Source organism: Schistocerca cancellata, chromosome 3 (genome assembly GCF_023864275.1).
Source record: "Schistocerca cancellata isolate TAMUIC-IGC-003103 chromosome 3, iqSchCanc2.1, whole genome shotgun sequence".
NCBI classification, from domain to species: Eukaryota; Metazoa; Arthropoda; class Insecta; order Orthoptera; family Acrididae; genus Schistocerca; species Schistocerca cancellata.
Genome location: NC_064628.1, coordinates 511550020 through 511577343, shown reverse-complemented (window position 1 = coordinate 511577343; position 27324 = coordinate 511550020). Strand labels below are relative to the sequence as shown.

Here is a 27324-nt window from a genome sequence, read left to right as displayed (position 1 = left end):
TCTAGAGAGGCTCAATGAACACTACACAGACATTATGGTATTTGCTTTCTAACCTATACCTGGAGATGTCAATCCTATTGAACAAATCTGTGATATCACTGAGAGGGTTATTTGCAATTTAGATACTGCTACAACCACCTCAGTCAACAGGGTTCAGCAGTTGAGCACTGGCATTCAGCATATATGTTCAGTCATTCCAGTGTTTTGTGGAATCAGTTCTATAATATGTCTCTGCTGTCACAATGTAATAGTGTATGCTACAGCTTATTAGGTATGTGTTTGTATCTGATGGAAACAATTTCATAAATAAAGAGTAAATGTACCGCATGGTGGAAAGTTTCAAATATTAATATACAATGTCAGTGACAGACAGAGGAATGAAAGACAATTGTTGGAAGCAAACTGAGATGCTGAATGCGCAGATTTATCAGTGAAACTATGTCAAGAAGCTCATCATCCTTGATGAAATTGTTGTGGAATTTAACATGAGTCACTAATCATCACACAGTAACATATTTGTGAATCTTTGCTAGAGACAACTGTGTAACTGATGGGTACCAAGGTAGCTTTTCAAATGTGCATAGCACATAATGTCTCAAAACTACTTGGACCACTAAGAAATGCTTTCCTCCATTGAATTGTGAAAGGAAATGAATTTGGACACTAAATACTACACAGCAATGTTGTTGTTGTGGTCTTCAGTCCTGAGACTGGTTTGATGCAGCTCTCCATGCTACTCTATCCTGTGCAAGCTATCTCCCAGTACTTACTGCAATGGCAATACTTCTTGGTTTTTTGACAGCTGTAACATACAACCTACTCACAATACCATGTGCACCAACAAATCCACATGATCAAGATTTAAATCTTGACACACATGTCATTTGATATAGACAACCACAATGAATGCCGCTGACTACACACCTGAATACCACTCTGGCAATTAAATATTTGTATCAAATCTAGAAATGGAGAGGGAAACAAAAAAACTTGAAGAGATGAGTAGGTAGGTATGTTATTTTAGTGATTATGAAATCAAGCCAAATTTAAAAGCAACTTGGCAGTATGAGACCACTTTTCAGTATGATGCTGTGCCCCCTTTGGCCTGATGATGATGTTTGGTTTGTGGGGCATTCAACTGCGTGGGCATCAGCGCCCATACAAAGTCCCAAGTTTTTCACAGTCCAATTTTTTTCACAGTCCAATCTAGCCACTCTCACGAATGATGATGATGATGATGATGATGATGATGAAACAATGAGGACAACACAAACACCCAGTCTCCGGGCAGAGAAAATCCCCAACCCCCTGGGAATCAAACTCGGGACACCATGACCAAGAGGTAGCAACGCTAGCCACTAGACCACGAGCTGCGGACTCTCTCTGATATGATGCATGCACTGATGCAATTGGGAATGGTGTCATAAAGTCATTGCATACTTTCCTGAGGTGATCTCACCCACAACTGTTGTAGCTCACCTTTATATGCTGAATTTTGGCACCAGGACAGAGTTGACACGAGCGCTAGTCCCGCACATTATATGAGAGACCTTGCTGGCCATGGGAGTACCTCAGCACCACACAGACATTTTATGAAGACACATGCCACGTGTAGACAAGCATTGTCTTGCTGAAAATTGGCATCAAGATACTGCTACATGAGCAGTAACACATGAGGACGCATGATGTCCATGATGTACCACTATGCCCTGAGAGTTCCCTTTATGACATCAACAGCATCTCTGTCAATTGCAACCGGTGTACCACTCACAGCTATGCAAGAGAGAGCTCTTTTGAACCTCCCACCAGTGCATCATTGGGTGAGCTCACTACCACCCTATTGCTGTATTCTGTTGGATGGTGCCATGCATACACACCACCAGAGAACACTTAAATCACAAGAGCTCACTGCAAATAGGTTTGACTGGACAGCTCACCCTTTTAAGCAGTTGCAATTCCGAGCTCAGCTCCAGGTCAAGTGCAGGTACAGACTTACAAACATTAGTGTGGGAAACAGTAGTGAGGAACAACACATTGAAGTAGTGCTAAGCTCTTAAGTGCTATTAATATTCAATGTGTTACGCAAAATTTATAAGCTTCAAGATATTTGTTACAATTAAAAACATTAATATGATCTGTATATCACTTGTGCATCACAAAAGAACCTACACTATACAAAATAATATATAACACAATTATTAAGTGCACATAGTGTAAGTAAACTTATTAATGTGTTACCTTTTGTAGATGTCTGACTGTATTTAATTGCACCTTGTCCACCAATATAATAGCCTCAATCACTACCAGCTGTGACTTGGAGTCACACCCAATACCATGGCACCATGAGTAACATTGGTATCCCCCCCCCCCCAAAATAATAATAATAATAATAATAATAATAATAATAACAAAAAAAAAACCCGTGGAGGCTCGGGAAAAGAATAGGCCTCCGGTATGTTCTGCCAGTCGTAAAAGGCGACGAAAAGAACAAACCACTAATAGGGTTAACCCCCCTTTTAGTGTGATTAGTTGGTTCAGGACAGAACTAATGAAGCCTCGGACAAGCACTGTCATGGTCGGGGACGACGCTTGAACCCTATGCCCGTCCACAATAGTAACGACACTGCTAGCCACACAGAAAATGATTTAAATCCAAATAGAGGTGTTTCGCAGGATATGCTTCCTGCAACCACTCTAGAAGGAAAACAAAGACAGAGGATGAGATGGTCACATGAAGTTAACCGACACCTCATGTTCTGTTATTACCAAGCAACAAACTTAGGAACCAACACAACTGGATACAGATCACACGTATACACAACATTTATTACCAGATACCCAGAATTAAAATTTTTAACAGAACAACGACTAGCTGATCAGATCCGTGTAATAATAAAAAATAACAGGATACCCCCAGTCAGAATTAGAAAATATCAAACAACAAGTACAACAAATACTGGAACAAAATAATGTGCAGTCAGAAGAAGAAGAAGAAGAAGAAGAAGAAGAAGAAAATGCAATAATGGACTCAAACATCCCAGAGCAAACAAACCAAAAACAACACGCATCAATTAAACTATCAGAGGAAAACGAAATCTTAAGACAGACACCAGAACAAGCACAAATAGAGCACGAAGTGACACACATGTTAGACATAGAAGAAAAAATTTCAGCTGACATATATAGAATACAAAGACACAAATACAGACATTAGACCGTTCTTGCATAGACCACCAAATAACCCACAAGTCGAAACAACAATAACAACTATCAACACAATCATACACAACAAAATAAATGAAAATACAACTATGGAAGAGTTACAACTACTGGTTTATATAGGAGCACTCACTACACTAAATATACACACTAGGCAGAGATCAGAACCAACCAACACACAGAAGAAACCCACAAAACCAGTATGGCAACACAGGCTACAGATCAGAATAGAAAAACTGAGAAAAGACATCGGACAGCTAACACAATGTATAAGAAATGAAATATCAGACAAAAAATTAAAAAGGTTAGGTAAAATCTCACAACAAGAAGCGATAGAGCAATTACATGAAAAGAAGCAGAAATTACAAGCATTGGCCAAACGACTTAAAAAAGTGAAAACAGAAGGAAACAAAACCAAACATTCAACACAAACCAAAAGAGATTTTACCAGACAATAGATAACACACACATTAAAATAGACAATCCACCAAACATAACAGACATGGAACACTTCTGGAGCAACATATGGTCAAACCCGGCACAACATAACAGACATGCACGATGGATACAAGCAGAAACAGACACATACAAGATGATACCACAAATGCCTTAAGTGATAATTTTGCAACATGAAGTCACCCGAGAAATTAATTCTATGCACAATTGGAAAGCCCCTGGAAAAGATAAAATAGCAAATTTCTGGCTAAGGAAGTTCACCTCATCACATTCGCATCTAACTAAATTATTTAACAGTTACATTGCAGACCCATACACATACACATACACATTCCCTGATACACTTACACATGGAATAACTTATCTGAAACCTAAAGATCAAGCAGACACAGCAAACCCAGCAAAATATCGCCCCATAACATGCCTACCAACAATATACAAAATCTTAACTTCAGTCCTTACACAGAAATTAATGACACATACAACACGGAACGAAATTATAAATGATGAACAAAAAGGCTGTTGCAAAGGAGCACGAGGATGTAAAGAGCAACTGATAATAGATGCAGAGGTGACATATCAAGCTAAAACTAAACAAAGGACGCTACACTACGCGTACAATGATTACCAAAAAGCTTTTGATAGTGTACCCCACTCATGGTTACTATAAACATTGGAAATATACAAAGTAGATCCTAAATTGATACAGTTCCTAAACATAGCAATATCCAAACAAATTCAAATAATATCACATCACAGCCAATACAGATTAAGCGTGGAATATACCAAGGAGACTCATTAAGTCCTTTCTGGTTCTGCCTTGCTCTGAACCCACTATCCAACATGCTAAACAATACAAATTATGGATAAAATATTACTGGAACATACCAACGCAAAATCACACATTTGCTATACATGGATGATCTAAAACTACTGGCAGCAACAAATCAACAACTCAACCAATTACTAAAGGTAACAGAAGTATTTAGCAATGATATAAATATGGCTTTTGGAACAGACAAATGTAAGAAAAATAGCATAGTCAAGGGAAAACACACTAAACAAGAAGATTACATATTGGATAACCACAAACAGATGCCTATAAATATCTAGGATACAGACAAAAAATAGGAATAGATAATACAAATATTAAAGAAAAACTAAAAGAAAAATATAGACAAAGACTAACAAAAATACTGAAAACAAAATTGACAGCAAGAAACAAGACAAAAGCTACAAATACTTGTGCTATACCAATATTGACCTACTCATTTGGAGTAGTGAAATGGAGTAACACAGACCTAGAAGCACTCTATACACTTACACGATCACAATGCCACAAATACAGAATACATCACATACATTCAGCAACAGAAAGATTCACATTAAGCAGAAAGGAAAGAGAAAGGGGATTTATCGACATAAAAAACCTACATTATGGACAGGTAGACAATTTAAGAAAATTCTTTATAAAACGAGCAGAAACCAGCAAAATACACAAAGCAATCACTCATATAAAAACATCGGCTACACCACTGCAATTTCATAACCACTTCTACAACCCTTAAGATCACATAACATGAACAGATACGAAGAAAGTAAATTGGAAAAAGAAAACAGTACATGGCAAGCACCCGTATCATCTAACACAGCCACACATAGATCAAGACGCATCCAACACATGGCTAAGAAAAGGCAGTATATACAGTGAGATGGAAGGATTCATGATTGCAATACAGGATCAAACAACAATCACCAGATATTACAGCAAGCATATTATTAAAGATCCCAATAGCATAACAGATAAATGCAGACTTTGCAAACAACAAATAGAAACAGTAGAGCACATCACAAGCGGATGTACAATACTATCAAATACAGAATACACCAGAGGACATGACACTGCAGCAAAAGTAATACATCAACAACTTGCCATACAACATAAACTAATAAAACAACACATTCCCACATACAAGTATGCACCACAAAATGTACTGGAGAATGATGAATACAAATTATACTGGAACAGAACCATTATAACAGATAAAACAACACCACATAACAAACCTGACATCATACTCACCAATAAAAAGAAGAAATTAACACAACTAATCGAAATATCCATACCCAATACAACAAATATACAGAAGAAAACAGGAGAAAAAATTGAAAAATACATCCAAGTGGCTGAGGAAGTAAAGGACATGTGACATCAGGATAAAGTTGACATTATACCAATTATACTATCAACTACAAGAGTCATACCACACAATATCCACCAATACATCAATGCAATACAGCTACATCCAAACGTATATATACAACTACAGAAATCTGCAATTATTGATACATGTTCAATTACCCGAAAGTTCCTAAATGCAGTGTAACATATACCATACAGTTAAAAGGATGTTATGCTTGATCAAGGTCCGCATCAATTTCCATTTTTAACCAGACATAATGTCTGAGAAAGGAAAGAAATAATAATAATACGGTATTCATATACAGTTCATGCTTCCTGTCCTTCACAATGATCACTCAACATCTGAGTGCTGTTCGCACCTCTTATATACTTTACCAGGCCTGGTAACAATGCACTAAACATGAACAACACTAATGCACGCTGGCAGCTGTAGTACCTGTCACAGAGGACTTTAACTCCAATAATTTACATGACAATTGAGGGTGTTTACACGTATGAAGTTACAATGGCATTCGACTATGTCCTCTGGGGGCTTCACTTTTTTTTATCAGGCAGTGAACATTACAAACCTCTTCTAACAAAACAAGAGTGAAAAATCAATGTATGTTGCCTGATATGTATTTGTAAAGTTCACTGTAGGTCATTAGCAAAAAAAAGTATGATGTCTCAATAAATACAAGGATATGTTACAACGTTTTCCAGATTATACATGTAGGAAAATGATTTACAGAGGAACAATTCCAGATTTTTTCTTCTTCTTTTCAACAAAAGTCGAATACTTGCAGCTCTAGAAAGTGGGTTATCCAGAGCAGATCAGCTGAATTCTGGTGATGGACAGGTTCATGTTAGATTTCCCACATGCTGCCTATCCCTTGCCATTTGTAGTGGTGTGCCCACGATGCTAATACTCTCTGAGATAAAAAATTTCACAATACAAAAGAGTTGCTACACAAATTAGTAGAAAATTCATGTTCATATAGGTATTGAGGGAAAATGCAAACCTGTAAATTTTTGTGGCCAATGAATGAATGTGTGATGCTGCAGCGCAATACCAGGGCATAAAGTCTTTGCGAAAGTCGTTCCATGTACTCACTTGGACAGTAACTATGGCTCACAGGCAGGCGCATGAACAATATATGCAGATGTCAGCATTTCAGAAAGGACGTGTAGAGGCTCAAAGAAGCCAGTTCAAGCAATTGGTGCATACTTGAATCTGACTAGGAATGATGCCACTACTTGACAATATTGGCAGGAATGGGTGAACCGTGGCTGAACACAGCATCAAGAAGGAAGCAATCGACCTAGAGAGAGGGCAGAAAGATACAGCTATTATTTGTCTTCACACTTGGCAAACCCTACCTCGACCTACAAGATTGCTGGGTCTCTCGCCAAATGAGAATGTTTGGAACATCATGGGCAGGTCCTTCCAACCAGTTTGGGATTCTGATGATCTAACACACCAACTGGACAGAATATGGCACAATATCTGTCAAATAGACATCCAAAAACTCTATAAATGCCAAGTTGAATAACTGCTTCCCATTAGGGCCAGAGGTGGACCAATGAATTATTGACTTGCTCTTTCTCTTGAATAAATCAGCCAATTTTTCTAAAACTGGTATAATTTGTTTGTCTGCACACGTAAATAACATCTACCAATGTCCTTTCCATTCAGATAATTCCTTCATGATGGCTCCTTTTTTGTCTTGGAGATATTTCACTCTGTTGGGCAAACAGTTTTGGATTTTACGATAGTTAAAATTAGCCTTGGCATATTCAGCTAACTCTGATGTTTTGAAGCAGGGCATAAATGCATCTATTTTCTCAAGCTTAGTATTAACCCCTTGGTTATTTCTTATGTCAATAACACCTTCTTCTTCTTCTCATTCATATTTTAACTCCTGAAAATCCACCCCCACCAGGTCTCTGCATAACATGACACCCTACTGAAATTCAGGGTTTTATGAAGCTCCGTAGTTATCAGATATTTATCCAGCAATTTTTGATTTCATAACCATGTGGCTTACTTAGATGAAGAGACTTCTATAACTAGTACCATTTTTAAGTTATTTTAATGACTTGGTGGTTTCTGCTGTATTCTGCAAAAATTTTTAAATATGGGAATGTAAGAATTTTTTTTCAAAGGATCCTCTGCACACTTCACTATAAGGAAGACAACTTTTAACACAGTATACATTCTGTTAAAAGTTCAGGGATTTATTCAGCACTGTCATTCTCAGAGAACTATTATCAGCTCCCTGTTACTTTTTGTAAATTTATTATCTTTGGTTTATTTAAGTTTTTGGTTGTGTGTTTCTGCCTAAGGCATAGTAGACTAAATATAGAATAGGGACACTTACTACATTTCATGTGCAGCATTAATTAACACTGCACGGTTTGATCCTATTGCACACACTTATATTGTTGTTTAGGTACTGAAGTAAACTTGGAACCTAGAGATTATTTTAAATTTTAGCTCTTTTATGTTCAAAACACGAGTATAATAATCCTGTACTGAAGACAACCACATGTACGAGTTAAATCATTGTTTACTTCCACACACATAAGATCACTGTGAGAGTGTAATTGTCACACGCAAAATAACAGCTACAGATAGATGAAAGGTAGTGATCATTCTCCAGTTAATTCAACTCTCTGTTCCCTTCTGCAATAGTATAATGTGGTCAGTGAACATGTGCACAATTTAAACTTGCTGGTTACATTATTTAACTCGCAACTCGTCTCTCTTTACTTACCATTAACATTGCCAGAAACTAATTATTCTGGGTACAAACTGTCTATTCAATGAACATTTCAAAGGTAGGGTCCTCATAAAACAATGAGACTTCGAAAAGCACCAGTATACTCCTCTAACTTTGAACTGAAATATCAAGGAAGAAACCTATGACTGCATAGCCCAGGGACACAAGATGTGATCTCAGTTAAATCCATTATAGCTCTCAGACCTCATAACTTATTCAGTATCCATTTCTGAAAGTTGTTGATAATGTTTCAGCACTTGTTACACTAAATTTGTAGTTTTAGTTATGTCTCCCAGTCTGCTGTTGCTAAGATAGTTTTTCCATGAAAATTTCTGAGGATACTACTGAATAATGCATGTAAACTTTCAGTCTGCACCATCTTAACCACTATATACATTATAACTCACCGAAAATGATCCTCTGCTGGACTTTTTACTGTGCAGCTATTCAGCAGCCACAAATCAGCCTCCATCTTATTATCTGTGAAGGTTCAATAACTATATTATCTTTGGAAATATTGCAAAACAACAAGAATGGTAAAGAAGGTGGATCTAAATAATGTAAGGAAATAACCTGTTAAGTGATATCCATATGCAGCTAGTTGCCCAGCCATGTATTCACTATCCGAACTGTTGTGTGTACATCCCCATGTCTTCAAATATATAGTCTGTGTGCCTGGGATGACACTATCAAGATGTGTATCAGGCTTTCGTTCTTCTTTGACAGGTGGTTGTACTTTTGTTCTCTTGCGTGCACGTAGAGTTACTGAGCTCTTATTACTATACCGGTCCTTAGGAGTAATGTCTTGTGACGAAATTAAATCTTCTATGTCATCTATGATTTCAAAACATGGAGCAGGCATCTGAAAAACAATGTCAATAAAATGAAATTATAGCATTGTTTTTAAATTACAAAATAAATGCATTCACTGCATTAGTATAAAAAGCAACCTTAAAAATGAAATTTTTCAGAGAATAATTGTACGATATAACGTTTTTTGAGTGAATTATAAATATGAGCCTACCACAACAGGCTGGACATCTATTATACAGTTGCTCTCCAGCAGAGGCAAAGCACAAGCTCTGTGTATTCTTTGTTTTTATTTCCAGACAAGAATTTTGCAACCAAAAAGACAGAAAAAAGAACAACTTGAGTGCAAGCAAGGTGTCTAGCTGTTAGGATGCTGTGCTTGGAACTGTCAATGTACATTCTTGTGGCTGCCCCTCAAACTACACTAGCTCTCCTTTTCTATCAGGACAACAATGAAGATGCATACTCCAGTACAAGAAATTAATTTTAATACTTTTCATGAATTGGAACATGCCAGGCAGGTAATGGAACACTCTTGGTTCAGTTCTTGACACCAGCATATACAACTTCAACAGATATTTTTTAACAAAGACCAACCCATGTCTTGCATCGATTCTATTACCATATTCACTGTTCGCCTGACTTGTGACACCCATGGCCGGCCGAGGTGGCCGAGCGGTTCTAGGCGCTACAGTCTGGAACCGCGTGACCACTATGGTCGCAGGTTCGAATCCTGCCTCGGGAATGGATGTGTGTGATGTCCTTAGGTTAGTTAGTTTTAAGTAGTTCTAAGTTCTAGGGGACTGATGACCTCAGAAATTAAGTCCCATAGTGCTCAGAGCCATTTGAACTATTTTTGTGACATCCAGCAATCATCTTGTGTCAAGACAGACTTACTCTTATGGGCACCATTTAATAATAGCAGTTTAATAAAATTCGTGACAATACTGTAGACTGTTTCAATATCATGGACAGATACGTGTCTATAACAAATATCTGCCAAAAGAACTCCAAGTCTGTTAACTTAGAATTGAAATGATCCTTCCACTAGGGCCATTAACCCATCACATAAAATGATGAGTTGTAGTTGCAGAAGAAAAATAAGTGAAAGTGCATGGCAGTGTAAAAACTGTTGTGTTACTCTACAATTAGAAGAATGTCCTGAGGTCTACCACACCCAACGATCGGAGTAGCTGATATGTAGTGAATTTCATGTCACAGTACCCTGTAGGGGTATTTCAAGATGACATCATTGGGTTAAGTTACCACTTTCTGGGATCTAAAATACAAACGGCAAACGTAAATGTTAATATCATGATTTCTTTTACTCTGCTGTTAGAAGCTGCATCAATAATTAATTATCATTGAACTACTATAATTATTACAGTTTACTCAATTTAAATTAAGCTTGACAATACTACTTTGAAACATCTACTGTTTCATTATTTGTATTAAAAAGCTGCTGTTTATGTTGTACTGGTAGCTTAACATCTACATTATCATATTGATATTTATGTCTAAAGAACTGGCTACCAGAAGTGTTGCTCAACTGAGAATGCTATTTATACACTCTGCCACCAAATATTGCAAGTGTTAAATAATAAAATATCACTGGTTGTTTTTTGTGATATTTCCAAGATTTCTGAATGAGTAAACCATGTTATTCTCTTAGAGAAACTTAAGTTTTGTGGAATTGATAGCTTTACATCATATGAGAGATTACGCTGAATAACTCAAACAATGTGCACAATTGGCACTTCTTGCAGATGATACTTGTGTTACAATAAAAGCAACAGAAGAAATTGTTAATGATATTTTTCAAAATTTTTTAATTAAATTGTTGCACGAAAATGAACTTTCCCTAAATTTTGAGAAAACTTGCTGTATTCAGTTCTGTACAACAAAAAGGGTAGTACCAACAATTGATCTAGCATGTGAACAGGAGTTAGCAAACAGTGAAGAACATTCCAAATTATTGTGTATGCATTCCATACATGTTATTTTAGGAGGAGAAGGTGTTCGTGTACAGTGTATAAAGCTATTGATAATATAGCTATTACTACAAAGAGTGGAGTTGGTGCGCAAGTTATTCTTCCTGGTCCTTCAGTGTTTTGTGGATGCGTACCGAATTTTACACTTACTAATGCTGATGCTAGTGCACATGGTGATGGTTGGGTTACTGTGGCTCTAGTAGGTGGTGGTAAAGTGGAGACTGTACCAGGACTGGAGACTTTTAACAGCCGAGAAGTTATTGCTTATCGTACATTTTACATTTGTGAAGTGTAAAACAGAGATCTTGGTACTTCTTATTATATGTCTACAGTGCCATTGGTTCTTGGTTTTATATGTGCAGATATGTGAAGTGTATAACAGAGATCATGGTACTTACTATATTTCTACAATGCCATTGGGTCTTAGGATGAGGAATTGTCGTAAAGTAAATGAATCAGAATCTGTGACCATATGAGTTACAGGTGCACTGAATTGTTTCACAGTATCGAAGATGAAGTAGTTGACCATTCCTTCTGATAAAAAGAGTTCTCCTCCCAAGTACAGTGCCCCGACTCTGTGCCTAGCAGCCTTATCCTATATCCTGTTACCCACCACATCACTGCTTCCTCTCACTCTCATAGACAGCACACCATCTTCTCCTACCCCCCACTCTGCTATCCATTCGTCTTCCTGTTGTATGTTGCCTCCTTACCCCCTCCACTCACTTTTTATTGCTGCTCATGTCAGATGCAGTTCCAATCCGAAGTCAGGTCACAGCAGCCGGAGACAATGGCCACAAGAGATAGTGCGATATATTCGCTAATGCAATTTGCCATAAATTATCCAATTGAATTTAAAAAGAATAGTGATGTGCATACCTATAACACTAAAGCAAAAGTGGCCTTTACTGCCCACTATTTAAGCTGTCAGTAGCTCAAATAGGAGTTCAATGTGCAGCAACAAAAATCTTTGATTATTTGCATGTTAACATAAAAGTCGTCACAAGTAGCAATCATTTCAGAAAATAATTTAAGATGTGTTGTTATCAACTTCACAATATTTATATGAGAATGGATCACTACTCACTAATCGTTGGTATTGCTGAGCAGCAGAGATGATTGCAAAACAGTCAGAAAAATTACTTAGCTTTAAAAAACACAGTCATTTCCCCACCAGCAATCACACTTGCACAACCACTGTTGTTGCCCAAGTGTGTGTGTGTGTGTGTGTGTGTGAGAGAGAGAGAGAGAGAGAGAGAGAGAGAGAGAGAGAGAGAGAGAGAGAGAGTGTGTGTGTTTATTCACCCAGTGGTCATCTCACGATGTTATAAGATTTGTCATCATGATGCTATGAAAAAAATAACTCGAATGTACCTACAAATAAAATATACAACCATGTTTTTATGAGGTTAGGACAGGTGGTAAACAACAGCCTTGCTGAAGGAACCATCCTCACATCTGCCTGAAATGATTCAGGAAAACCATGTATAATGTAAAACAAGATTGCTGGATGGAGAAAAATCCATCCTCCTGAATACAAGTCTCTTAACTACTGCACTGCCTAACACAGTTTGTCCCTTTTACACAATGTTCATTTGATCAAAGAACTTGCACAGTACTTACAGCAACAGACGTAAAGCTATATGGAATGTAATGAAATGAGAGACGGGACAACCAGACACAGAACAAGACATCACTACTGAACTGAGAGGAAGGGCTATAAATGATGAGTCACAGGTAGAAAATGCATTTAATAATCATTTCTTAAATACAGTAGAATGCATAGGGACAAACATTTCAAGGGCAAAATCACAGCAATACGTTCAAAATGAAACTTTCATAATATTCAATCATATAAATGTATCAATAAACTACTTCTGAAATTAAGAAACTTATACAGTCTCTCAAAAATAAAACCTCATCTGGTTTTAATGGTGTCTCCAATAGAGTACAAAAAAATTGTTCCAATGTAATAAGACCAGTCTTATCTGAGATATGTAACGCAAGGCAAGAGTCTGAAATATCCCATTGTTGAACCCCTTTTTAAGTTGTCAATAACTACTGACCAGTTTCACTTCTGACATCATTCTCCAAAATTTTTGAGAAGGTGCGTGATGTATTCTGGAATAGTACCTCACCTCAGCAACAATAGTATCCTTAGCAAGTCACAGTTTGGGTTTCAGAAGGGTTGCTCTACTGAGAATGCCATTTACATGTTCACTCACCAGATTTTACAAGTATTATAGTGCCAGTTGATATTTTCTGCGACCTCTCTAGGGCATTTGACTATGTGAATCACAGTATTCTCCTACATAAATTGACAATATATGGGTGCCAGTTGGTATTTTCTGCGACCTCTCTAGGGCATTTGACTGTGTGAATCACAGTTCTCCTACATAAATTGACAAATTATGGGAGTGATGGTATAGTCAACCAATGGATAATGTCATATCTAACCAAATAATGCAGAAAGTTGTACTTAGTAATTCAAGCAAAATAGTCCAGGGTCATAATTCTAACTGGGGAGAAATCACGTAGAGGCTTCCCCTAGGTTGATTCCTAAGTCCACTACTGTTCCTCATATATGTCAACAATCTTCCATCTAGTACACAACAAGCAGAATTAGTCCTTTTTGCAGATAGTACTAGTATAGTAATCAGTCCAAGCTTACACATAGAAATAGAAAAAAATGGTAAACAAAGTTTCTAAAAGTATCACTGAATGGTTTTCTGTGAATGGTCTCACCCTCAATTTTAAAAAGACACTAAATATTCAGTTTTCCACGTTTAGAGATGCTACACCAATTATAAGTGTAACACAGTGAGGAGATAATAAGTAGCATCAAAACTTCAAAAGTCTTAGGGGTCCATATCATTGAGAATTTAACTTGGAAAAGAACAAATTTTGGAATTCCTTAAAAACTAAATTCAGCCACATTTGTGCTTAGAACAACTGCAAATATTGTGGAGAGACAAATCAGTAAGTTGACATGTTTTTGCATATTTTCATTCAATAATGTCAAGATTCAATATTCTGATATTATATTCCTTTTTGGGTCTTCCATTGTTGAGCATCCACTTTACAATGTATTCTTATGTTCACTTTTGCTAAATGAGTACTTTCTTCAGTCTTTCATCATTTACTTTAAGACAAAATGGAGCTAAAAATGACAGCATTTCAGGTCTTCTCATGAAAACAAAGACTGATACCTCTTGATTAGTTTGTACATCGATTCCATTTGAGCTAGTTACCAATTGGGGGTTCACAGGAATTTTACAGAATGAATTTCATTTAGTGTATGAAGCATCATATACATTTCTAGTATCAACATTTTTATTTCCTTGAAACTACATAATACGAGACTTTACAAGATGTTTGGTGCAGGTTGGGTTGGGACTCTTGAGTATATCATTGTACAATCAGCAACACTGCTGTTATTCTACAGCTCTTAAAAGTTACTAATAAGTCGGTTATATAGATTACGAACAGGTATAGATCCAGAACCAAATCATCTGGCATTATTTTTATCTCTGTGGGGTAGTTGTCAGTGTGAACCTCAACTTACTGTTATGAAGGTAAGATTCCATCCACGCCATAGGGTGCCATTAATGTAATAATATTTTAGTGTTAAGGAGTACTTTATGGCCCAACCAATCATAGGTCTTGGCAAAGTCATAGATTATATGGGAGAGTTAGTTTTTGTCCTTTGCAACATCATATATGACTACCTGTAGAGAATGCAAACTGAGGAAGAGTTAGTAAGTTACGTTGTTAAAAATCTTATTGTAAGCTAAGTTCTCTAAAAATTTTTTGAGAGAACTGGAAGGAGTGAAATTGATCTGTAACTACAGGCAGTTTTATTTTCTGTGTTTTTGTGAAAGGATGCCATTACATTTCAGTTTGTCAGGTAACATGCCTTGAGTCACTGACTGATCATAAAGATAGCTCCTTTCGACCTGTGTGAGAACTTAACCTTCTGCAAGGAACACTGTCAAAAGCAGAAGATTTAAAACTTCTTAGGAACATAACAATATTTGTGATCTCCCTCTGTATTAGCAGGGAGAATGTTTGCTGCCAATGTGAAACAGTAATCACTGAAACTTGTGGCCACTGATTTCAATGTGTTGCCATTTTTTCCAGTTAATTCAATTTGTTATGAATGGTTTCCATTTGTCCCTCATTTAATTATGCTCTACATTATTTTTATTTTATACTCTGAGTGTTTTGATTTTGTGCAGAGTGCACTTGACTCCCTTTTCTGACACGAGACTGGATCATTTTACAACACTTATGATAATGCTGTTTTTTCACCTTGGCTACAGCTCATTCAATTAGGTAGAGGGTTCACTTCCAGGCACAAGATACTTTAAACACATTTGTTATACATCATTTGTTCTTGATTCTGTTTAACATTATCCTCAATTTGTTTTAGGAGAAACCATAATCAAATTGCTGACAGCAGTTGGTTTACAGACAGTAAAATTTCCAACTACTGCGTTCACTTTGTAAATCTCTTCCCAGTGCTCTATCTGAAAGTTTTCTCCAAACACTTTGAGTCATTGGTTAGGGTACTGTTATGTATTTTAGACTTCCTTTCCCCCACGTTCAATAATTGTGATTTATTGCGTATTCATTTCTATCTCTCTTCTACATCTATACTCTGTAAACCACCATGAGGTGTGTGGCAGAGGGTACGTCCCACTGTACCAATTATTGGGGCTCCTTCCTGTTCCATTCACATATGGAGCGTTGGAAGAATGGCGGTTTGAATGCCTCTCTGCATGCAGAAATTATTCTAATCTTATCTTCACAACCCCTAAGTCAGCAATATGTAGAGGTTTGTAGTATATTCTCCGAGCCACCATTTAAACCAAGTTCTTGAAACTTAGTTAATAGACTTTTTCACGATACTCTACGTCTATCTTCAACAGTCTTCCAGTTCAGTTTCTTCAGTATCTCTGCGACACTCTCCCATGGATTAAATAAACCTGTGAGCATTCAGGCTGCCCTTCTCTGTACATGCTCAATATCCTCTGTTAGTCCTATTCGGTATGGGTCCCACACACTTGAATAATATTCTAGAACCAGTCACATGAGTGATTTGTAAATAATCTCTTTTGTAGATTGATTGCACTTCCCCAGTATTCTACCAATAAACTGAAGTCTACCATCTGCTTTACCCACAACTGAATCTATGTGATCATTCCATTTCATATTTCTACAGTGTTACACCCAGGTATTTGTACGAGGTGGCCGATTCCAACAGTGAATCGCGCTGATATTATAGTTATAGGAGACTACGTTTTTTCATTCTGTGACGTGCAAAATTTTACATTTATGAACATTCAAAGCAAGTGGCCAATCTCTGCACCACTTTGAAATCTTATCAAGATCTGACTGAATATTTATGCAGCTTCTTTCAGGTAGTACTTCATTACAGACAACTGCATCATCTACAAAAGGCATGATTTTACTATTAATATTGTCTGCAAGGTCATTAATGGACAACATGAAAAGCAAGAGTCCCAACACGCTTCCCTGTGGCACACCCAAAGTAACTTCTAGGTCTGACAATAACTCTCCATCCAAGATAACATGCTTTGTACTCCCTACCAATAAGTCCTCAACACAGTCACAAATTTCACTTGATACCCCATATGATCATGCTTTTGGCAATAAGTGTATGTGTGGTACTGAGTCAAATGTTTTTCGAAATCAAGAAATACAGCAGCTAGCCAACTGCCTCACTCCAAAGTTTTTAGTATGTCTTGTGAGAGAAGTGCAAGTTGAGTTTCACATAACTGATATTTTTCAAAACCATGCTGGTTGGCATTGAGGTGGTGATACTGTTCAAGATACCTCATTATGTTTGAGCTAACAACATGTTCTAAGATTCTACAACAAATCAATGTCAAGGATATTGCACGGTAGTTTTGTCGATCACTTCTGCTGTCCTTCTTGAAGACAGGTGTGACCTGTGCCTTTTTCCAAGAACTGGGTAGTTTTTCGTTCGAGGGATCTATGACAGATTATAGTGAGAAGAGGGGCTAACTAACCAACAAATTCAGTATAGGATCTGAAAGGGATTCTATTGGGGCCTGGAGCTTTGTTAAATTTTAATGATTTCAGCTGTTTCTCAACACCACTGTCACTAATACCTATTTCATTCAGTTTTTCAGTGATACAAGGATTAAACTGGTGCAATTCTCCTGGGTTTTGCTTTGTAAAAAACACTTCAAAATGGAGTTAAGCATTTCACCTTTTGCTTTGCTACTCTCTATTTCAGTTCCTGTCTCACTTGCTAGGAACTGGACACTAACTTTGCTGCCACTAACAACATATGACCAGAATTTCTTTGGCTTTTGTGAAATGTCACTTGCAATATTCTGCTACAGCAGTCATTGAAGGCATCACACATTGCTCTCTTGGCAGCCAAAAGTGTTTCACTCAACATCTCTCTATCTACAGTGCTACGCCTTCTTTTACACTCATTATGCAGTAATCTCTGTCTCTTTAGAAATTTCTTTACAGTGACTGTACACCACAAAGTTCACTCCTATGAAGAACTCTTCTACTGGGTACATATCTATCCAGTATGTGGTCAACTAATCTTTTAAACTAGAGGCAGAGTTCCTCTAGATATTCCTGCTCTGTGCTGAAAGTTTCAAGTTATTCGTTGAGATATGGCATTATTGATTTTTTATCTAATTTACTGAACATATATATATTTCTACTTGTTTTAATTGTCCTTTGTACTTTGGTAATCATTGTTGCCACAACCACATCATGGTCACTGATACCACTTTCGATGTGGAGATCCTCAAATAGATCAGGTCTATTTGTTGCTATTAGATCCAATATATTTCCATTATGGGTAGGATTCCTATGTATCTGATCCAGGTAGTTTTCAGAGAAGGCATTTAGTAAAGTTTCACAGGATGTCTTATCATGCCCACAATTGGTAAAACTGTAATATCCCAGTTAATTGTTGGATGCTAAGCATCGCCATCAATGATTTCAGTATGGTTGGGGAACTTACGTACAAGTAAGCAGAGGTTTTCTCTGAAGTTTTTGGTTACATGAGGAGAAGAGTCTTGTGAGCGATAAAAGGATCCAATTATCGTTTTATGCCCACCCTAATACTGAGTCTTGCCGAAACAAACTCACAAGCAGATTCAATTTCTATTTTGGTGGATTTGAATTTTTTGTCCACTGCGACAAATATAGCACCATTTCCCATTTGCCTACCCTTTCAATATACACTTAAATTTTCCCCCAAAATCTCATTCCTATCAATTTCAGGTTTTAATCAGCTTTCTGTACCTAGAATTATGTAAGCTCCACTGCTTTTCATTAGCAATTCAATCTCTGTTACTTTGTTGTGACAGCTTTGGCATTTTACCATTAGGATTTTAATACTCTCACCTGTGGGAGGCATTTCTTTCAATCTTACATTGATACTTCTGAGTTTCCTACAGCTATCATTATCTGGATTGGATGAAGATTTGCTAATCTAAAATAAAAAAAACCTTGTGAGCACCCCATACACAGTCAGCTACCTGAGTAGCAGCCGTGGATGTGTGGTGCACACTTGACCCATTTAGGGAGACCCTTCCGTTCACAACACTATGGTGCAAGACCCGGAAGTCACAGCCTTCGCTTGTCACACAACTTTTGAAGTCTCTGGTTCAGTCTTTCCACTTGACACAGAACCAAAGGGCAAGGCCACTGGCTTACAACTGATGTATTTAACTACAGTCCCTTCTCATGTTTCTGCCATTACTTATTTACAATAACATGTCTAAGCAGCAAAACAAAATGTTCCAATATTACCTATAAATATGTGCAAATTTCCAAAACAAGCTATGTAATAAGAAGTTGTTAAGAGATTTCTGTCACAGAATATAATGGCATTTATATCTGTACAAAATTGTTAAGGCTTTCGTGGCCACTTGTTGACAAACTGCCTATTGGCTTCTGTCTCGGGTTCTTCGGCCGACGTTCATCTAATGATTTTTCTGACGTTTCGCCAGCACGAGTGGCTGGCATTGTCAAAGCTTCACCCTCCATTGCCGGTGGTGAACTGGAGCCGAGCTCACGGCCGCAGACTATATGTACCTGCCGCGCGAACATACAAGGGCTTCTCCGTGGTCATTTCCGGTGCGGTTTTCCTCTTGCTACCTGCGACGGTAGCTGTATTTCTACAGCTTCTCTGAACAAGCGCGTGTGATAGTGTTTCTCTATAGCCAGAACTTCCGTGTCGGCGAAGCACTATCACATGCGCTTGTTCAGAGAAGCTGTAGAAATAAAAAAACAAGCGAACAGTTTCAACAAGAAAGAGGGAAGCCTTAAGGTAAACGGATCCTGGCTTCCCGTACTGCAGCGAACGACCGTCGCAGGTAGCAAGAGGAGAACCGCACCGGAAATGACCGCGGAGAAGCCCTCGTACGTTGGCGCGCCAGGTACATATAGCCTGCGGCCGCGAGCTCGGCTCCAGTTCACCACCAGCTATGGAGGGTGAAGCTTTGACAATGCCAGCCACTCGTGCTGGCGAAACGTCAGAAAAATCATTAGATGAACGTTGGCCGAAGAACCCGAGACAGAAGCCAATAGGCAGTTTGTCATTTATATCTGTGTTTTGCTCTACACAGTAACTGTGTGTGACTGTTGTTTACAATGTATTATTGTTATTTACATCCAACATCTTATGTGTATGTTGGAGGGTATTCTGTGTACCAGTCAACTCCCCCCCCTGCTCCTTTTGCTGTTTCAGACCACAAATGGTGTGCAGGAGAACAACTGTTGGTCAGATACATCTATGCTCATATCTCTCTAATTTTACTTTCATGGCCTTTTCATGGGGTTTATGTAGAAAGAAGCATTATAATGGATGGCTGTTCTCGGAACAAAATTTTTCAGAATTTTAACAGAAAACCCCATTATGATTCATTTGCCACTAAAATTGGATATGCATTTCTGTAACACTTTTGCAAATATAATAAAGTGATAAAAGACACTGGTCATCTTAGGAACTTCTAAATTTTCTCTATTAACTATTTGTCAAAAGTCTTAGACTGTCCAGCAACATTTAAGTATTGGCTGAATAAGCGTCTTGTAAGCTATCTCCTTCATTGATGGCCTACGACTCCTGAAGACTTTTCTGCCGCCTGCCTTTCCCATGACTACATTTATGTGGTTGATCCAATTCAAAACACTCTGTACACTTACAGATATTTAATGAGTATAGCTACTTCCACTGATCATTTGGCAATCATGTAATCAAACAATAAAATGTCTTTCCAACTATTTATGCGCAATAAATTGCATTTGTTTATGTTGGGGATCAATGCCTGTTTCTGCACCAAGAGTTGATCATCTGCAGGTTTTCCCGCATAATTTTCTAGCATTGCACCTTCTCAATATATAACAGCTTCATTAATGGAGAACCTCAAGGAGCTTCTGGGGTTACCCAACAGGTCATTTACATATACTATACACAGTATCGGTCCTGTAACACCCCCTTATAGAATCCAGTAACTGCTGCAGATACAGTACAGAATTTCATGAATACAAGCCAACAATTTCCCACAAAAAGAAAATTATGTATGATTTCAACAGTGCCATCCTCCTTACAATCTTTCGCCACAAGGGAGGGTAAAGAGTCAAAAACTTACGCAAGCTTCAACAAATGTGCACTTTAATGTGAACAGTGAGTCTAAAGACAAATTGTCGGCTTGAAACCAGTTATAGCTCTATATTTGTAAATAAATACCATTATCATAGCATTATCAATAGTGACTAGTTGCTGTCTTCTTCCTTGGAAGTATCAATCTATATTTTGCACACAGCCAGTCTCAAAATGTTAGTTCTTGATAAAACAGTAAGAAAATTTGTTTTGATGAAGCTGGTGCAGACATGTACTGAGGGGGCAGCAGGGCAGGGCAGAATGAATATAATTTAGAAAAATCACTTTTAAAATTTGAATACGTGTTACATAAATTGCATAAGATCAACTGTATAATGACTGCCAAAGCAGGGGTGACAGAGAAATAGCAGATGAACTCACACACAGCCTTGATACTGCATGACGACAAAAGTGGAAGGAAACTACTCAGGCTATTCACTTTAAAGTATCCAGCAGAAAAGCATGGTCCCTGCTTCGAAAACTTGGAGGAGCCAGCCATATCACTCTGGAAGAAAACCCCACAACACCTAACTAAATTGCTTTGCACATTGTTAAAACATCTAAAGGGGTAAACCACCAAGACACAACAAGATGCATTAAACGTGAACTTAGAGAGCTAAAAGCAACAGCCAGTGTTGACACTAAATATTCATGCGACATCACCCCCGAAGAGATCTCAGCAGCAATAAAGGACACAAAACCAGGTAAAGCCCCTGGCTCAGATGAAATCCTCCCAGAGGTTCTTATAAAGTCTGGCGAATATATGAAAATATGGTTAGCAAAGTTCTTCACATCACTACTGCAGACAGGAAACATACCCCAAGAACTTAAATGTGCCAAGATAATTGCCCTCCTAAAGACAGGTAAAACAGGAAATCTTCCGCAAAACTACCGCTCCATAGCACACTGTTTAACATAGTGTACAAACTTCTGGAACGAGTACTACTTAACAGGATCGGTCAGACAATACTCACGGCCATCCCAATAGAACAAGCAAGCTTTCGTCCCAACCGAAGCTGTGCAGACCAAGTCTTGGCCCTTACAACACATACTGAAGTGGGATTCCAAAAGAAATCAAAAACACCTGTGGTCTTCATTGACTTGTCAGCAGCCTATGATACTGTATGGAGACAAGGCCTACTCTACAAACTGATGAAAATAATTCCCTGTCAAAAAGTGACAAAGCTTATTGATAACTTGATTGGTAACAGAGGATTCAAGATCGCCATGGAAACAAAGTCAGTAGCCATAAATTCCTTCAAAATGGCTTACCTCAAGGCTTGGAATTAGCCCCACTGCTTTGCAGCCCATACATTGCTGACATGCCAGAAATAGCTTGTAGGAACTTTGGCTACGCTGATGACTGGCCCATTGCAACAAGCACAGCGATTTTGATACAATTGAAGAAACCCCGACATCCGATCTGTCTGCCCTGACAGCATACTTCCGTAAATGGAGGCTTAGGCCTAACGCCACGAAGACAGAAGTAACTTGCTTCCACCTCAATAGCAGAGAAGCTGACAGAGTTCTGGAAGTATACCTTGATGACACACGCCTCAACCACAACAAGGAGCCAAGGTACCTAGGAGTCACGTTAAACAGAACCTTGTCATTTAAATCACGCCTTACAAAAGCAGCTGCCAAGATGAGAACAAGAAGCAACCTCATCTATAAACTCTGCAAAACTACCTGGGGACCAATGGCAACAACTCAGGACGTCTGCGCTGAGCCTGGTATACTCTGCGGTGGACTACTGTGCACCAGTATGGCTAAACAGTAGTCATGTGAACAAAATCGATGTCAAACTTAACAACACCATGCGCATTATTTCAGGAACCGATAGGTCTACACCTAACATATGGCTACCTGTCCCGAGTCATAAAACACCCCCAAAAATACGACGAGAAGCAGCCTTGGTCAGGGAATACAACAAGATCAAAGTGAACCCTGAACTACCAGCACACATCAATATACCTGATCTGAGTATCAAGAGGCTCCGTTCAAGACATTCTCCTCTTGCTCTTGACAGCCTCACTGGGGCTGACATCAACTCTTGGAGAAAAGAATGGCTCCAAAATGCCCCAACAACTTGCCACCTAAAGCCTTGTATTACTGAGGCAGTTCCTGGGTTTGATCAGCCCCACAAGATCTGGTCAACTCTGAACCGACTAAGAACTGGGCATGGAAGATGTGCTGACTCACTCTTCAAATGGGGACTGCTGTCTTCGCCAGCATGTGACTGCAGCACACCTAAGCAGACCATCCAACAAATCAGAGAAGATGGAAGTGCCAGAGCGTTCAGTGGGGACTTTGAAGAATTCCTCATGGCATGCCAAAAACCCACTGGATATATACAAGGACTAGATGTTTGTCTGTGAACATATTTAGTGTTACGTAATGTATAAATATATGATCCAATACTGAAATTTACTTAAATGTCATACGCTAAATAAATAAAAAGTGTCTTGAGCCATCAGCCCTTCACTGCTGCGAACAAGTTTAAGCACCCTGAGTTGCAGGTACCTGTATGCTCTGAACGTGTAAACACGCAGAGCTGTATTTCTGCACCATAACTAACTGTCAGAGCTCCAGCTGCATAGTTCGAGTGTGAACCTATGTTTTCTGTTGTTCCTCATTGCGAAATTTGTCTTTCCTTTGAAATTTTTCAGCAGTTTTAACTTTGAATTCTTCTGTTCTATGAGAGAAATGTAACGTCATTATGGTTGCTCAGACAAAAGAGATTCTGGAGATAATAATTAGGAATAACAGTGAGGACGAATTATCTGATGTTGGTGGTAGTGAGGAGGCTTCAACGTAATCACAATGTAGTAGTCACCAGCCCTGCACAACAGCTGGTACAGTACACCATTTTGATGCTTCTTCACGAGATGCAGTAGACAGTTATTCAGAACCTGAAGAGTCAAAAAGTGACAGCAAAATGCTTCAGAAAAGAACTCCTCTTAGGGACAATTTGAACCAAAAAACAAACTGATTTCCACTTATTAAAGGATGTGTCTGATGACTCAGCTTCAGGACACAAGTCAGGTGGTTAATGACTCAAGCATTCACTCATTTTTTATGATATTTATGTCAGAAGACGCACTGCAGTTTATAGCACAAAAAAGGAAGTGATTTTATCCAGAATGCATTATCACCCTCTAGCACAGTGTGCGACAACACGAAACTTCTAAGTAAATTAAAACTGTATGGTGGATAGAGACTTGAACTGGACCTTGTCTTTCATGGGCAACTGCTCTACCGACTGAGCTATCCAAGCATGACAACTCACGTTTTACTTCCACCAATTCCCCCACTCCTGGAAGAGGGGAATTAATTTTATGTATACAACTGTGCAAATAGTCCAGAACCTGTGCATTCTCAGTTGTCAAAGTAAAAAGATACTGGGTCTGAGGAACTTTATTATTTTCTTTCTATTTACTTTCTAATGTCTCAAGTTCAAAAGTTGGAAATAAGTGATTACTGGTTTTACACAATCCATTTCAGCAAAATTATCTCCTGAGACCATTTTGAGAATACTAAATTTTAGTGACAACTCAGTGAGTACTGGAGGTGACAGTTTGTTTAAAATTAGGAATATTATCGGTAAAGTCCACACAAAGTTTTGCAGTGCGAAGTCGAAATCAGTAACATTGCGTTGACAAAAGCCTCTTGTTCAATGGCCAATTACCTTTTAAACAATTTGTTCCATGTGGAGTAGTTTCAGAATAGACATTCGTGTTGTGTGAGTACATTTTGGATTTCATTGTATATGAAGGCACAACAACAAAAATTAAGTTCCACAATCTAGGCCAAAGTGCCAATACTTATGAGGCCTTATTTGGAACAGGGAAATACTCTGTATTCTGACAACTGGTTTTCCAACCCAGACCTTCTAATGGTTTCTGACGACACAAGACAGTGTGGTACTGGGGTGCAAGACTCACACGTCTCTCGCAGTTGACTTAACATATTGTGTGCAGCCAATCTTCTTCTTGGGTCAGACGGCTGCGTCAATCTACACAAACTCTTCTTCCATGATGACTATAGCTGGTTAAAGGAATTTCAAACTAGACTTCTTTTCTACTCTTGAAATGATTCTGTACTCTCAGAATACTTTTTGTTCAACTCTTTATTTTTTCATCTCCACAATAAAACAATTTCACAAGTTTCACATAATCGTTCAACTCTCGCAACTCAACCCTGTTTTGGACCATTAGACACTAACAGATACAATTACAATATGTTTGGTTTAAACCACTATAAAACCAGTTCTTGCTTCTAGCAAGTCCAACACCAGAAAATCAAATGTAAGTGTCTTTAGTTCAATACATAATTCATTTGTTCACAACAAATACTGTCATTACACCATCAAGGAACAAAGCATGCTTGCTCCTTGTACTGGACATACAGCTTCTATGGTGCGAGCAGCAAACATTTGTCCGCACCGATCAACCGTCACTATTGCAATATTCTCCCAATAAATGTCCATCCTGTACACACAGGAACTGGCAGGGAGGTAGAAACATCTCCACTCTCTCACCCTCGTACTTAAAATATCAGGTGTTCGAGACGGTAGAAAGCCGAGTGTGTCTAGAACTTACACCAAAATTCTCAAGGCACTACAACCTGCTTCTCTGGCTTCACAAGTATTAGGTACCATGGTGCATGTGGCATTGTTTGTAAGAAAAGACACAATACGACAAAATTGCACAAGAAATTGAAATGAAGCCAAGTGTAAGTCACCTGAGAAGATGCTTGCTATCAATTGGTGTGATGAAAGAGAAATGTGGATGTTGACCACATGTAATACAACAGAAATGGTTGAAGCAGAGAAGACTGACAGAAATACAGACAAAACATCGAGAAAACACGATGTATTGTAGGTTACAATTTGAGCATGAGTGCAGTCAACTGTTGTGATATGTTACTGAACTACCAGTACGGTCAGTGTACAAGACTGACAAATGTTATAAGGATAACTTTTTTTCTCTTTCTGAATTTGTTCATTTTAAATGCTCAAGCATTCCACATGTCAGTTACAATGTGAAAAGTGACACTTGAAGAGTTTCACCTACCTCTCATTAGGGAAACTGTAAAATGGAACAAAGCTGGCACAAAGGCACTCCAATGACGAGAATCCTCTATGATTTACAGAGAGGTATGTTCCAGATCTTAGGGTGGGTAAATATTCAAAGAAAAATACATTAATGTGCAGATATGTAGTTTGCGTGAATCAGAAAATATGCCAAGGAACCAGATACCAATGCAAAACTTGCAACACACCATTATGTGTTGTACCCTGTTTCGAGATGTATCATACAAAGATGCATTACTAATCTTTGGGAACCAAACCTGATGTTGCAATTAAATTATCTCAAAAAAAGGGTGTCCTTAATGTTGCCAGTGACATTACAAAGCCCAGATAAGAAGAAAAGGATGGAAAATACATACAATGGGTGGAAAAAAGTACAAAACCTATTTTAACCCTCAGTTAGAAAGGTGGGTTGCAATGTACCCCAGGGGTTTTACTTTTGTTTACAACATCTGATGAGTTTCTGAATAGCTATCAATGCAATTAACCAAGTGCACCCCACGTGTTTTTCTCATTCACATGCTAGAGCTTGACGAACAAACATCTCTGTTATTTCCATTGGGGTTGATGGCATCCCGTCTTCCTGTGCTTTTTATTGGAGTACGGTCAACCACACTCCACTTTTCTATGCGTGTTTCCTGGTTTTTCACTAATTATGTGCCAGTCTTGAGTGACAGATGGTTTTACACTTGCACTATTACATGGTAACATATTATAACAATATTATTACAATCTCATATATGTGTGGATGGATATGTGTGTGTGTGCGCGCGAGTGTATACCCGTCCTTTTTTCCCCTTAAGGTAAGTCTTTCCGCTCCCGGGACTGGAATGACTCCTTACCCTCTCCCTTAAAACCCACATCCTTTCGTCTTTCCCTCTCCTTCCCTCTTTCCTGATGAGGCAACAGTTTGTTGCGAAAGCTTGAATTTTGTGTGTATGTTTGTGTTCGTTTGTGTGTCTGTCGACCTGCCAGCACTTTCATTTGGTAAGTCACATCGTCTTTGTTTTTAGGTATATTTTTCCTTCGTGGAATGTTTCCTTCTATTATAACCATATTATTACAATCTCAGATATATATAACAGTTGTTGTCTTATTTCTGAGCT

The 27324-nt window shown here is 38.2% G+C and overlaps 1 protein-coding gene across 2 annotated transcripts in view; it reads right to left on the bottom strand.

Annotated features, from left to right (window-relative positions):
• LOC126175305 (threonylcarbamoyladenosine tRNA methylthiotransferase) overlaps positions 1–27324 on the bottom strand; it is a 140073-nt gene that overhangs the window by 91757 nt on the left and 20992 nt on the right. Inside the window, exons 2-3 of one of the 2 annotated variants that reach the window (XM_049922006.1) lie at positions 9214–9502; positions 9048–9120 (exon numbers count right to left, since the gene is read on the bottom strand). In XM_049922006.1, coding sequence (XP_049777963.1) covers positions 9048–9120; positions 9214–9502 — 362 coding nt within the window. Of the gene's footprint in view, positions 1–9047; positions 9138–9213; positions 9503–27324 lie in introns of those variants that run through there. The other variant, XM_049922007.1, reaches the window with a different exon arrangement.